The 15,786-nt window shown below is 45.2% G+C and overlaps 1 protein-coding gene across 1 annotated transcript in view; it reads right to left on the minus strand.

Annotated features, from left to right (window-relative positions):
• The window catches only part of LOC147018720 (glutamine--fructose-6-phosphate aminotransferase [isomerizing] 2-like), a 70,219-nt gene that overhangs the window by 27,261 nt on the left and 27,172 nt on the right, over positions 1 to 15,786 (minus strand). Inside the window, exons 9-12 of the mRNA XM_085898722.1 lie at positions 12,816 to 12,924; positions 10,431 to 10,591; positions 8,805 to 8,900; positions 7,082 to 7,179 (exon numbers count right to left, since the gene is read on the minus strand). Coding sequence (XP_085754848.1) covers positions 7,082 to 7,179; positions 8,805 to 8,900; positions 10,431 to 10,591; positions 12,816 to 12,924 — 464 coding nt within the window. The remainder of the gene's footprint in view (positions 1 to 7,081; positions 7,180 to 8,804; positions 8,901 to 10,430; positions 10,592 to 12,815; positions 12,925 to 15,786) is intronic.

Below are 15,786 nucleotides of genomic sequence, written 5' to 3' on the forward strand. Positions count from 1 at the left end.
CTACAAATCGCTGAATACATCACTTTTGTAAGTTCTATAGTTTTCATATTCGGAGGTTGGAGCAATTTCATGCATTATATGATATGATTTTCCACGATCTACTCTCACAGTCAAATTAAAGTACATCATCAAAATATCATTTCGGTTTTCAGGATCGGATATAATCCGGATTAAATAAGTGTAAAAAATCTGTTGTGAAATCTGATAATTTAAAGAAATAACGAGTCTTATAACTAAGACAATATACCTATTTGCTTTAAGCAAGCAAGACGATGTACCCTCCTTCTCCATACTTACAAACAAAAATGTGCAATTTCCAAAGCATTGAACTTAACTTTTTCGACTGTTTGGGGAATTATAATGAGAGAACAAAAATGTAGGAACGTGCCAAAATTAACCAGTTTCATTGAGCTATATGATTTAATGCAAGACATTGCGCCCTGTCCCCCAGAGGGACTGCTTATCCATAGTGTCTGCCAAATCTGTGTCCATATTTTCAGAGGTTTCGTAAGGTAGTCTGCAGGGAATCAAAGCGAAGCTACTAAAAATATATATATAAAAAAGAAAAAAAACTGACGTTAAAAAAATAAAAAGTTATAACGTTTGTGCGGACAATGAACTATGTACCATGTGACATGCACAGATGAGCAGGCAACATGGCGGATTATCTGCAATGTTTATTTCATGGGTGATTAAGCTTTGCCACGTCTCCAAGGTTGTTCTACATTAGGCATCAACTCTTTTGCGGATAAAGTCATTATTTGAACAAATTCATTTATTTCATCAACTTCTGCATGTGCGGTGAAGACCAGCTTTAAAGTTAAAGTGATCTTATATGGTATGCAGCCACAGCCTGGCCAGCTGTTCATTATCAACAATTTAATTGAAGTGCTTGATTGAGTGCTTAAGCCACCTGCCGAGTGCCCTCCAGTTGATGGCAGTACTATGCTACGTAATTCAGAGAGAGTGGCTCGTGCCCCGTCATCCCGAGCGAGTGGCTCGTGCCCCGTCATCCCGAGCGAGTGGCTCGTGCCCCGTCATCCCGAGCGAGTGGCTCGTGCCCCGTCATCCCGAGCGAGTGGCTCGTGCCCCGTCATCCCGAGCGAGTGGCTCGTGCCCCGTCATCCCGAGCGAGTGGCTCGTGCCCCGTCATCCCGAGCGAGTGGCTCGTGCCCCGTCATCCCGAGCGAGTGGCTCGTGCCCCGTCATCCCGAGCGAGTGGCTCGTGCCCCGTCATCCCGAGCGAGTGGCTCGTGCCCCGTCATCCCGAGCGAGTGGCTCGTGCCCCGTCATCCCGAGCGAGTGGCTCGTGCCCCGTCATCCCGAGCGAGTGGCTCGTGCCCCGTCATCCCGAGCGAGTGGCTCGTGCCCCGTCATCCCGAGCGAGTGGCTCGTGCCCCGTCATCCCGAGCGAGTGGCTCGTGCCCCGTCATCCCGAGCGAGTGGCTCGTGCCCCGTCATCCCGAGCGAGTGGCTCGTGCCCCGTCATCCCGAGCGAGTGGCTCGTGCCCCGTCATCCCGAGCGAGTGGCTCGTGCCCCGTCATCCCGAGCGAGTGGCTCGTGCCCCGTCATCCCGAGCGAGTGGCTCGTGCCCCGTCATCCCGAGCGAGTGGCTCGTGCCCCGTCATCCCGAGCGAGTGGCTCGTGCCCCGTCATCCCGAGCGAGTGTCTCGTGCCCCGTCATCCCGAGCGAGTGTCTCGTGCCCCGTCATCCCGAGCGAGTGTCTCGTGCCCCGTCATCCCGAGCGAGTGTCTCGTGCCCCGTCATCCCGAGCGAGTGTCTCGTGCCCCGTCATCCCGAGCGAGTGTCTCGTGCCCCGTCATCCCGAGCGAGTGTCTCGTGCCCCGTCATCCCGAGCGAGTGTCTCGTGCCCCGTCATCCCGAGCGAGTGTCTCGTGCCCCGTCATCCCGAGCGAGTGTCTCGTGCCCCGTCATCCCGAGCGAGTGTCTCGTGCCCCGTCATCCCGAGCGAGTGTCTCGTGCCCCGTCATCCCGAGCGAGTGTCTCGTGCCCCGTCATCCCGAGCGAGTGTCTCGTGCCCCGTCATCCCGAGCGAGTGTCTCGTGCCCCGTCATCCCGAGCGAGTGTCTCGTGCCCCGTCATCCCGAGCGAGTGTCTCGTGCCCCGTCATCCCGAGCGAGTGTCTCGTGCCCCGTCATCCCGAGCGAGTGTCTCGTGCCCCGTCATCCCGAGCGAGTGTCTCGTGCCCCGTCATCCCGAGCGAGTGTCTCGTGCCCCGTCATCCCGAGCGAGTGTCTCGTGCCCCGTCATCCCGAGCGAGTGTCTCGTGCCCCGTCATCCCGAGCGAGTGTCTCGTGCCCCGTCATCCCGAGCGAGTGGCTCGTGCCCCGTCATCCCGAGCGAGTGGCTCGTGCCCCGTCATCCCGAGCGAGTGGCTCGTGCCCCGTCATCCCGAGCGAGTGGCTCGTGCCCCGTCATCCCGAGCGAGTGGCTCGTGCCCCGTCATCCCGAGCGAGTGGCTCGTGCCCCGTCATCCCGAGCGAGTGGCTCGTGCCCCGTCATCCCGAGCGAGTGGCTCGTGCCCCGTCATCCCGAGCGAGTGGCTCGTGCCCCGTCATCCCGAGCGAGTGGCTCGTGCCCCGTCATCCCGAGCGAGTGGCTCGTGCCCCGTCATCCCGAGCGAGTGGCTCGTGCCCCGTCATCCCGAGCGAGTGGCTCGTGCCCCGTCATCCCGAGCGAGTGGCTCGTGCCCCGTCATCCCGAGCGAGTGGCTCGTGCCCCGTCATCCCGAGCGAGTGGCTCGTGCCCCGTCATCCCGAGCGAGTGGCTCGTGCCCCGTCATCCCGAGCGAGTGGCTCGTGCCCCGTCATCCCGAGCGAGTGGCTCGTGCCCCGTCATCCCGAGCGAGTGGCTCGTGCCCCGTCATCCCGAGCGAGTGGCTCGTGCCCCGTCATCCCGAGCGAGTGGCTCGTGCCCCGTCATCCCGAGCGAGTGGCTCGTGCCCCGTCATCCCGAGCGAGTGGCTCGTGCCCCGTCATCCCGAGCGAGTGGCTCGTGCCCCGTCATCCCGAGCGAGTGGCTCGTGCCCCGTCATCCCGAGCGAGTGGCTCGTGCCCCGTCATCCCGAGCGAGTGGCTCGTGCCCCGTCATCCCGAGCGAGTGGCTCGTGCCCCGTCATCCCGAGCGAGTGTCTCGTGCCCCGTCATCCCGAGCGAGTGTCTCGTGCCCCGTCATCCCGAGCGAGTGTCTCGTGCCCCGTCATCCCGAGCGAGTGTCTCGTGCCCCGTCATCCCGAGCGAGTGTCTCGTGCCCCGTCATCCCGAGCGAGTGGCTCGTGCCCCGTCATCCCGAGCGAGTGTCTCGTGCCCCGTCATCCCGAGCGAGTGTCTCGTGCCCCGTCATCCCGAGCGAGTGTCTCGTGCCCCGTCATCCCGAGCGAGTGTCTCGTGCCCCGTCATCCCGAGCGAGTGTCTCGTGCCCCGTCATCCCGAGCGAGTGGCTCGTGCCCCGTCATCCCGAGCGAGTGTCTCGTGCCCCGTCATCCCGAGCGAGTGTCTCGTGCCCCGTCATCCCGAGCGAGTGTCTCGTGCCCCGTCATCCCGAGCGAGTGTCTCGTGCCCCGTCATCCCGAGCGAGTGTCTCGTGCCCCGTCATCCCGAGCGAGTGTCTCGTGCCCGAGACACGAGACACGTGGTTGTGAAATAAGACCCGATTCCCAAGCCATTTGCCATATCAACATGCTTTCTAAATTAATGAGCCAAAGTTTTTTTTTCCATGCGTTACACACAGATGATTATGTAGATTAATGTTTGTGAACATGTCCCTGAAAGTCTATATAAATGCAACGTTGTTTTTCAGTGAAAGCTGCTCAAGGTTTTCGGGTTGTATACAGTGCACACTGTAGTTGGTAATCACGCAGATTCAAACCTGCTCATATCGGCCAAGCGTGTGTGTGTGTGTGTGTGTGTGTGTGTGTGTGTGTGTGTGTGTGTGTGTGTGTGTGTGTGTGTGTGTGTGTGTGTGTGTGTGTGTGTGTGTGTGTGTTCATAAAGCATAACATGCTCTCTCTGCTCACTCCCCTACCCCCCTCTCTCTTTGTCCCATCCTTACTCTATCCCAGTGTTTCTCAACCTTTTTTGTCCCAAGCCCCACTGTGATTTTCAAAAAAATCGTACGCCCCACCATGATCGGAGACACTACAGTATATACTACATATAAGGAATTCCCCTTGACGAAAAGCGAGTCATAGTGACGTAACAGCGTTGAAGTGATCAAGGGCACGCCTTACCGGCGGATTGGCTAACAAGGGCAGTGTGAAGCAGTTTTTAGTTATGACGCTATGAGGCATCAGTCACAGCTTCAAACTTTTGAAAATTTGAAAGTGCAAAGCTATGAAAGCGATCATATATTGATTCATTAATTCTGAATCCTCATGCCCCACCAAAATATTGCGACACCCCACCTTGTGAAACACTGCTCTCTCTCCCCTCCCAATACAGTGCAGCATCCTCCTCCCACACCTCTATCACTCTCCCCTTCTGTCTGTCTGCCTCCAGCCGCCTCCGGGCGGTGTTCGCCTCTGGGCCGTGTTTATAGTATGACTGTAAGAAAATGGATTTCAGACATTATTTTGTTTCCATCTTTACTGTTATTCTCTGCAGAATCATTTTGATGGGACGGTATGAATTGTGATCAACATCTGCTTTCCCTTCCTCTCACCTCACACTGTCTTCCCCTGCCCCACCCCATTTTTTTTCTCCTCAGCGAAGCAACACGTGGTATATGCTCGTTTAAAAAAATAAACTAAAGAATATTGAACAAATCCTTATTTTTCTTCATCTCTTCCTTCTCTTCACTTTATAACGGGTGAGGTCCAATGGTACCAAACTTCTGTCCTCCCTTGTCCACTATCATCCTCCACTTCCCCCTGTCCTAAACCATCTCTCACCACTCTCTAACCATCCATACCTCATTGATTTAACTCCTCACACAATCTTTCCATATAAACCACAGTTTAACCTCTTTTCCTCCTTCCTTGCTCCCTCAACCTATCTTCTCTCTTTGCCATTCTCTCTTCCTCCATCCACACCAAGTTTCCAGCCCGCTTTTTACCAATCTCCTGCCAAGCTCATCTGCACACCAATCCCTCCCTCAGTTCATCCATTCTCCTATTTATCAACCCTTTTCACTCTCGCAATCCTCCTGACCCAGTTGTTGTCACAGGCCTACAACTTCTGTTGTTGTCTCTCTGTTAGTGCCACCATTTTGAAACTGTAGAGGAAGGTCGGCATCACACAAGAAGCAAAACTTTTTCTTTCAATTTCCTTGATATCTTTCTGTCTGCCGTTACTCCCTCCACCCTCCTCCACACATTCACACCATTCCTGAAACAAAACAAAACCTCTGTATTGTCACCAATTTTACTTTTGTGTCAGTAATTATTTAAATGTATAATATCAGCATTTCAACTGGAACACCCTGTATGGGGCATGAAGTGACAGTAACATATACTTTGTTGGAAAGAAACCAACATATACTATGTTCCTGTAAATATTAAGATGACAAACCCTAAAGTTGAACACCTTCCATTCCAACCTGTATGTGCATATTTTCCTCATTGCAAAGTAGGGTGTGCTTCATGTAGATGTGCAGCAGCAGTTTAACTGAGCTTGTAATCTCTGACTGACTAATATTTCAACTTTCATGTGACCTCATCAATGAAAATTTATAATCCCGCCTAAACTCACATCATGATACCTTTCCTTTTTCTTAGCATTACTTTCCTTATTTGTAAAGTGCTTTGAGGTTTTTCTTATGAATTAAAAAGCATCATCAAGAAATTGATTTATTGATTGATTCTAATAAAGATAATACAAGGTAAAGAGGGGTCTCACTTTCAGCATGAAATTGCATGGTTATTGGGTGCCAGATGTTCACAATATTTGTGTCCCATTTTGGCATTCCTGGGTCAACCGTGGATAATATCCTGAAGAATTTCGAAGAAAATATGTCTTTCCAGTGTTGAGAATCGGGTAGGAAACTAAAAGTATTGACACATCGGGCCAGAACCACCTTCAATTGGGGAACGATGGAATATCACACCCGTTATATATTTGGTATGCCTGGTGTTGGCTTAATGGTTAGGGTGGTGGGCTTGGGATCCTAGAATCCTGAGTTCAAATCCCCCTCGACTGTTGAATTAACACCAGGTGGGGTTGACTCAGCGTATCATCCTTCTGAGGTCGGCAAAATGAGTTCCAACTTGCTGGTATCCTGTGTCGGAGTGGTAACCCATCCAGGATTGTGCCCAATAGCCAAGGAGACTATTTCGGCAGCACCAACGCTCTGCACAGTGTATGATCCCAATGGATGGATATATTTGGGACAAAGTACAGGTAACAGTCTAATCTTTGCCTATGGTTGTGAATGAATCAGCAAGCATACCTTGCATTTCCTTACTGCCCCATTACTTGATCGGAAAAATATTGTATTTTTAATACCATCAAATAACACTGTTTATATATGGAATATATGGCGGCCAATCCAAAAGTGATGTCACCACACCTCCAGACACACTGTCATATTGGCAAAGTTAATTCATGTCACTTTATTCCATGTAATTAACATGGCCTTTAATGCAATTTATCCAGTGGTCAAGCGATTTTGGATCCAAGTCTTCATTCTGAAGATTCCTTCATGCAGTGGACATCGTTGTGTTAAAGGATGGATCTCATACCGCGCTTGCACCGCAATGCTGTGGCATGCCAGGGTGTGTGATGCAAATACTGATGCTATGGAAAGTGCTCTCAGTTGTGGCTTTGTTAGAAAGTAATAATCTCAAAATTAGGTGAAGAGCTTAAATCTCTGACCATCCTCCACCAAAAAAAAAAAAAAAAAAAATCCACCATATATTACTTTCCCTTCCGTTATAGAAAGTAGGATGTTCACCTTGTTTATCAATAATTAATCCCATAAGAGCACTGTTTAAGTGGGTGCATGCAATCCAGCTGTTAACTGACAAAAAATAAAATAAAATCGTTCTTCATTGAAGTAACTACGCTCCACAAACCATTGAAACGTCATGGTTATTACGGCATGGAGTAAACAACTATGCTCACCGCAATAGCAGCATGGTAGCTTGTGCCACAGCCAATGAGGATGAGCCGACGACATCGTTTGATGACCTTCACATGGTCTTTCAGGCCTCCCAGCATCACTGAGCATGAAAATGTGACATTTTGTCACCATTAAAGCATCATGATAATATACTTTTTATTTTTAAACATGGCAGACAAACCGAGACAACGTAATGCATATTTTATGATTTTAGAGGCTGTCTCCTTCCTGACAAACTTGAAAACGAAGCAACTTGGTGCCATCTACATATTACATAGTGAATGGCACGCAAGAGAGCGCTGAACAGTTTATCTTCAGATATGCCGGATGTGGACCTGAACAAAAATGATGATGGACCTGAACAAAAATCGTCATCGTCACATAACCAACTCGTCCACCTAGTTTTGTCACATCTTGTCCACAACTTTTTGAAGGATCATATGCTGTATATGGTTTTTGGTCCATGATCTCAAGAATGAAGAATCACTTAAAAAAAAAAATTTCACTTCTCATATCCGTATCTGGATTTGGGTCTTCACCAAAATTGAATTTATTCGTCCTTCTCGCACACGCAACCTTTCCACTAATTTTCATTCGAATCCGTCCATAACTTTTCGATATATCGTGTTGTGCATCAGTTTTAGCTCTATCACTCAATGGTGAACAATCACAAAAAAATTATCGGATCCGAATTCGGATCTTCATCAAAATCTAATCACTTTGTCCGTGTCACACATCCAACCTATCCACCAAACTTCATACAAATCCGTCCACAACGTTTTGAGATATCCTGTGCAGACAGGCAGACAGACAAACAGGAGTGAAAACATAACGCCCACCTTCGCTGGCGGAGGTAGTGAGGAAAGGAGGGGTGGGGGGGGGGGAGTAAATGAAGAAAAGGATCATAATATTGTCGGATCCTGACATTTACGGTTCTACTGTGTGCGGAACTCGTGTATTCGCAGTTCATAAAATGTGACCTTCTCCATTCATGGCCCTGTGCTTTGCCTATTTGGGGGGTGTATTCCCAGGTTTTCATTAGATTTTTGATTTTCCCTTGTGAATCGCAAACTGTCAGGAATTTATCCCCCTTTTTTGCAATGAGACAATGCCCCGACATTCACGGAGTCGACATTTGCGGCACTTTTCAGGAAAGTATCCCCCACGAATGTCGGGGACTGACGGTAATATAATATTGTTATTATTGTTGCAATGAACAAAAAAAGTCATTCCGATTTGCACCTAGCCCAGGTGATTTCTCTTTACAGATAATCGTTTATTACAGGGCAGGAGTTTCTGCGAGGTTATGACACTCATTTTTACTTCCAAACACTAGTCTGCCACAGATTCAAACCCACAGTACTCACAAGTGTCTCTCAACGATTGTGGTTTAAACTAACTGGAAACACCTGCTCCTGGATGAGGAGGGATATAGTGTACATATATTTTGTGCCATGACTATGTCGTCATCGTCCCCCCCCTCCCTCCCCCACGCCTCTTGCAGGGGTGGGATATGTCGATGACCTAACCCTGGATACTACCAGCACGTATGCTAAATTTTGTGGTGATCGGCCCAGCTCTATTAATTTTTTTCTATTATTTCCAGATGTAAAAAAAAAAAAACATGCACGCACGCGCGCACGCACCTTATTTAATATAGTTGGTGCTGCCGAAGCAGGATAGGATAGGATGTCACTATGTACAATGCATGCAATTGAAGCTTACCCATGTTACTTTCAAACTTCATTCGGCCACGCATAGTGTTCATCACCGATTCTGGCTGTTCAAAGATCTCTTTCTGCATGTAAGAGCTGTATGAACCTGCAAAGGATTTGTTACAGTTCAACAATAACCAACAAACTCCATTCCATACATCCATCCATCCATTGGGACCATACTGTGTGCAGAGCGTTGGTGCTGCCCCAGCAGTCTCGTTGGCTATTGGACACAATCCTGGACGGGTCGCCACTCCGACATGGGATATCAGCAAGCTGGCACTCATTTTGCCGACCTCGGAAGGATGGCAGGCAGAGTCAACCCCACCTGGTATTAATTCAACAGCCAAGTTGGATTTGAACTCAGGATCCTACGATCCCAAGCCCACCACCCTAACCATTAAACCAACACCAGGCATATAACAAACTCCATTGCCATTTCCAAATTGCAGTGACACCATTCTTAAAATCAGTTTTCTCTCATCTCCTTGACCAATCGAGTAAATAAATTAATTCATGGAATCCTGAACCAAGAAATTTGATTTTGACAGATTGATAACCAAGCTTTCACAGGCAGGATGAGGCTCAAGGTGTGTGCCATCCCTCGGATGGACGATAAACTGGTGTCCCAGCTGTCAGCAGTAGTTGGTGGACGTTAAAGATCCCACTGTGTCCTTCCCGAAGAGTCGCTGAGCCATTGTCAGCACTTTGAACAAATTACAAATTCCTGCACTAATCTACAAGGGACACTTGGAGCAGTCCTGCCATTGCTACCAGGGTTGCACATCACCGAATAATTATTCAGAGCTACTTACTTCCTAAGATCTTCATTTTACCATACCCATCGTCAGACTCCTCTTTTTCTCCTGGCGATGGAATCACCTCCCCGAGTCCACTTAACCTTGCTCTTCCCTTTTGTCTTTCAAGTTGGTCACCAATCACTATGTCATGTCGTTTCCACATCTACCCATTTTTTTTTCCACTTCCCATTTCATTTCCCCCCTTTGTCCAACGGTGTTATTTTTTTGTGTTTGCATTTACTTTTATGTTGGATGTCATTTGTCTGCACGCTCCTTATCTGCCTGATCGTGTTGGACACCTGTCCCATAATATCGGATGTCCCACCTGTTTGCATCCTCTTTACCTGCCTGTCATTTTCTGTTTCCTTATGGTGTGTCAATCGATGTCATTTCTTGTTTTTCTGCTTATATATTTGTCCTTTGCCATCTTTACTGTGTCCCTTGCCCCCCTGCCCCTCTCTGCTTCATTGTATCCTTTCCCTCTGTCACCAAGCTAATCAAGAAGCCTTGATCCATGTATTAAAAGTAGATGTACTTTCTAAGTATTAGGGCATTGGCGAGTTTTGGGAAACATAACAGAAGTATACAGAAAGCATATGGAATGAAGATAAACAGACAAAACAGATCTTGGAACAGACAAGACCATCAGTTGACTACCACACCATGCAATGTCAGGGTTTGAACTCTATAAACATGATGGACAAATCAAAAGCACACAGAAATAGTTTGACTCGATAAATCCCCCACCTCACTTCCCCCCCCCCCCAAAAAAAAAAAAATCTTGCACAATAAAATAAATAAATAAACACTCATGGTAAGACTCATTGCCAAAATACCCTTCACAATCTGCTCCAGTTCCATCTCAAGGGTCTGTATAGCCCGACAGTCCTGCCCAGGACCACGGCACACACGATGCAGGGAGAGGTTTCCACCAGTGACAGCTGCGACGTCATCGTCCTCAACGAATATGACACGCCTTGTATGCTCGACGATAGCACTGCAAATAAAGGTACGAATTGTATACTGTACGACTGTACGTATTCACTTTTCTTGTACAAACAAGGTTTAGTTAATGCTATGTTGAAGCAGGAGTCTTGCACCGTATCATTTTGAATGCTCATATTTTGGTCTGTAATGCAATCGAAGGCAAATCAACAATCTATCTTCCTTGCAAAATAAGGTTCAAAGATAATGACATGCAGGTAGAATTACACACTGGTGTCTGACCCATGACTTGTTTAATCACCCTAAATAATAATATCTAATACCCACCTCCCCCCCCCCCCCCATTCGTGCGCAACTGCTATCTCACTTACACATCGAACCTTTGTATGTCCTGCAAACTTGGAATTCCTACCCTTTACCCCACTGTCAAAATCCTTAATGTAGCAAAGAAATAATAACACTGAGTATTGAACCCTGAGATAATCCAACATTTACATCCTCCCTCTCACAGCAACTCTTCTATTCCCATCACCAAGCCAGTTTCCAATCCAGTTAGTGACTCCATCATGATCTTCCACAAGCCCCAACCATATCGAACAATCTTGTAGGTGGTAGTTTCTCAAATGCTTTCTGAAAGTCCAGAATCTCGATACTATGCAGTACTATTTTTACTGCACTTCCCTCATTCACCCAAGCAGAAACGTCTTCACAGAACTGTAACTCGAGGGGGAGCACTCGGTAGAGTGCAAAACCTCCGCCGCCAATACTGCGAGGTCACTCAAGTGAACCTGATATCCTATTCATTCAATTTGACGTCAACAGTGCTCATGGAGTTATAGTTTGCAACTTTCCCTTTTACTTTTAACTTTTACATACTCAATTCATTCGTCATAACTAGATTCCTTGAGACAGAAATTGATTTTACGTGGGGATATCCACCTGAAGTTCCAAAATCAGCCGCAATTTTAATTTTGGCATGTTTTTTTTTGTTGGAAATCACTTAAAACATGTAGAAATGCAAAAAAAAATAAAAATCGAAATTTTGTTGAAAAACAAATTGCAAAAAAAAATTTTTCTCTAAATTTTTTTTTTGGGGGGGGGGGGTTGGAAATCACTTAAAACATGTAGAAATGCAAAAAAAAAAATTCAAATATTTTTCAAAATGGCCGCCATAGCGGCCATATTGGATTTTGGACCAAGTCCAAAATCTAATGGCTTGATCCTTGGACCAGACCTAATCCCCCCACCAAGTTTCGTCGAAATCCATCGAGGAGTTTTTCCGTAATACTCTTCAAAAACAAACAAAGAGAAAAGGATGAAAACAGTAACCTCCGATCTTCGATGGTGGAGGTTAAAAATTGGTTAAACTTGAACGACCTTTTGTAAATCTGTGCCAACTGCCTTCAATTGGTTTAAATTTATTGAAAGGTTCCCCCCCCCCCCCATCTGATCAATGAAAAACACCTCTCACATCTTCCCTGAAACAAGAAGTTCGTCACACGTCTACAGTTCCCCCAATTTATCTCTGGATCCTTTGTTAAATCAGTGTTACATGTTATATTTGCTACCTCGATCACCTGTCTCGACTCCATCGAGATATTTATGATATCAGTTGACATCGTGCTTATCTGCACTGCCACCCCCCTCAATACTCTCGGTTGGATATCGTCTGGTCCTGCAGATTTATCATATCTTAGCTTTCCTATTAGTTTCTATATTTCTCTACTCCTACCTGGAATACCTATACAAAAGCCATTCCTCACATCCGAGATGATTCTCTCGGCTCGTAGTACCTCGCCTGATGCTTCTTGGTAGATGTTGAAGCGAAGTAATGATGTAATAAGCCTGTGCTGTTACTCAGTGGACTGACATCTGTCTTAATCTGCTCTTGTCCCATTATCTAATTTAAAAGGCCTTGCTATTACATTTAATATTCCTTGCCATATATGTTACCTATCTTCTTTTGGCTTGCTGAGTAAGTTTCTTAATTCCAATACGAGATATTAGGCGCCATTCGACAAATACATATAGTATAATATTTGTGAATTGAACTTGTGTTCCCAGCATCATGAGTGTTTAGTTCAGATCAGCATGCGAAACAGGCCAACTCAAGCTGGTGTTTTCCAAAATGCTCATTTGCAACTGAATGAACTTCCTTATTAAGATTGATAGGCAGCTTTTCCTTGGATTAAAAAAAAAAAAAGCAGTTACAATAACATTTTGGAATTCACCACATTCCAAGCTCGATGAATGGCTACGTGCATCATCGGTCTAACCTAGCATCAGAGGCAAAGTAGTACTCCACTCCACAATCCCTCTCTATGGGGTGTAGGCTGCCCGCAGGGTTATTTTGTGCAACCTTGGAAAGATCATCTTCTGAAACACCTGTAAACAAGGAAAGGTTGGGAATGTAACGACAAATGTTTAATCCCTTTCTCAAAAATTAAAATATCAAGTCTGATGAGCAGAAATAATTCAATGCAGCGACATTTAGAAACAGTTTGAGACTTGTATTTAATTCTAGTCACAATAAAGTGTGCAGAGGAATGTATTACCTCTGCCACCGAAGGTGAGCGGAGGTTATGTTTTCACCCCTGTCTGTCCGTCTGTCTATGAGCAGGATATCTCAAGTTATGGATCTATTCGGATGAAACTAGGTGGACAGGTTGGGTGTGTGACATGGACAAATTCATTCGATTTTGGTGAAGAGCTGGATAAGAGAGTTTTTTTTTTAATTTTTACATCATTCTTCACCATGAAGAGAAAAGGCCAAAAATTATATATAGCATGACATTTCAAAAATTTGTGGACGGATGATGACAAAACTTAGTGGATGAGTTTGGTAGGTGACAATAACAAGCTGATTAGATTTTGGTAAAGGTTCGGATCTAGATCCACCTATTAGTGACATACAGATCTGTTCAGCCTGGCAGAGGTATGCACTCTCCTGAGTGCTGTTGTAGTTACTTACATAAGCAACAGCCCTTTTCACTTTTGTGACTATTGAAAACTTGAATGATACAGCAAGGAGCAGCGACAGTAAATTTGTCATGAATATAAAGTAAAATGTGAAATACCTATGGCCTAAAAAAAACCAATTAATTCCTGAAGATATGGAGTATAAAAGTAAAGCAAGAAGAACAACAAAAAGAGCAATCAGAGATTGCAGACCCTTGCCAACACTTGTTTTGTGTGGTGTATTGTGTGGTGTGTTGTGTAGTTTTGTGTGGTGTATTTTGTGTGGCGTTTGAACACTGGTGTGTTATGTAATGAATGAGACAAAACTAGAACTGCCGCTTTATAACTCCCGCTGTGATGCAACAAACCACACTTTGATCGGACACCTGACCCTGAGCCATGACGTTTTTTTATTATTATTATTATTATTATTATTATTATTATTATTAATTGTTCAATTGAATTCAGAATGGGATTAAAATCAATTCAATTCAAATCAAATAGAAGACCAAATAGGTACAGTTCTGCAATGGAGTAATCAGAAGGAACCTGAACAAGCAAAAAGAAAAGTTGAAGTCATCAAGAGGAACCTGGAAAGGATTCACATTTCAGCTGCTACTTCTCTACACTCAAACCCATCCAGGCACAGCCAAGTGAGCCTTATTCAAAAAAATAATTTTTTTTTGAAACCCAGATTAAACAAGCTCAGATGAGCTAAGATCCTCATAATGATGACGTCATAAAAACGAATATGACATGATTGTGATGTATCAGGTTTGCGATAAACTATAATCTGTGCTAATGCCTGGCTTGATTCCCACAAAATTCAAACAGCTTGCCTAGTTTCGGAGATAATGGTATAGGCGATTTCCATTAGCAGCGATATTATGACGTCAACTTTTTTTCTTGGAAGGATTTCCAAAATCGGAGAATGGTTACTGCCTGCGTGTGGGCTTTCTGCATATACATGGCAAGTTTCACGAAGATCCGATGAAAACTCTGGGTTGTGAAACATAAAATGTCAAAAAATAGGAATGACGTCATAAAAATTGATATGACGTCATAGTGATGTATCACATGTGCGGTAATTCATCTCTGCTAATGCCCCGTTCGATTCCCACAAACAGAATTCAAAAATCTTGCCAAGTTTCGGAGATAATTTTTTAGGCGATTTCCAATAGCGGAGATATTTTGACGTCATAACTTTTTTTCTCGGAGAAATTTTCAAAATCGGAGATGGTTACTGTCTGCACAAGGTATTTTTACATATATATGCCAAGTTTCAGGAAGTTTTGATGAAAACTGAAGGCTGTGAAACAAGAAAGTCCACAAGAAGAAGATGAAGAACAACAACGTGAGTAAGACTTGGAGATCCTCCACGAGGATCTAAAAATGTAATAATTCTGGCTTCCAGACCATGTGTCCGATCAAGTTGAAATTTAAAAGTTGTATTCCACATTACTACTAGATCACACGTGTGAAGTTTCATTTCCACCATCCAGACACATCGATTGATTAAGCGGTTCCAGAGAAAACATTATTTAATATTTTTCTTAAATCCAATATGGCTGCCAAACCGTGTGACTTGTCAATTATTCCTGAACAACATGGTAAAGGCAGTCCTTGGGGAACATTTTTGTGAAGTTTCCTTTCAATCTGTCCAGCCGTTCTGGAGAAGAGGATTTTTTTTATATGCTTCAGGGTATATCCAATATGGATGCCAAACCATGTGACCTATGACGTCATGTGTGTGAACTTTTTCTTCCTCGTGGATAGACGATCATACACGTAAAGTTTCACCTCAATCTGTTCAGCCATTTTGGAGAAGAGGATTTTTGAAGGTTTAAAAAAAAAAAAAAAAAAAAAAATGGCTGCTGAGTCACGTGACTGATGTCATCAAAAACAATTTGTTGGCCATTTTATTCCAAGATGACCCTCAAAAATTTTCATACTGATCGGATGTAGCATTCTACATATACAATCATGACGTCATTAAAAATATATTTTAAATCACATTTCCCATGAGGAGTACTTGCTATGTGCCAAGTTTCAATTTTTTTTCCTTGGTGCAGTTTCAGATATACAGAGGTCAAAAGTTTCCCATTTTTCCAACATTGCTGCCACACCATGTGACCTCTGAGATCATAATTATCACTACAACATTCTACATAAGTACTCACACCAATGGTGAAAATTTTGTCTCAATCTAACAAGCGGTTGCGGAGAAAAACAGGAAAGTTCTGTGCGGACAAATAAACAAACAAGACAGAGACAGACAGACAAAACAGA

Source organism: Eptatretus burgeri, chromosome 10 (genome assembly GCF_056783735.1).
Source record: "Eptatretus burgeri isolate ZD-2024b chromosome 10, Ebu_testis_v1, whole genome shotgun sequence".
NCBI classification, from domain to species: Eukaryota; Metazoa; Chordata; class Myxini; order Myxiniformes; family Myxinidae; genus Eptatretus; species Eptatretus burgeri.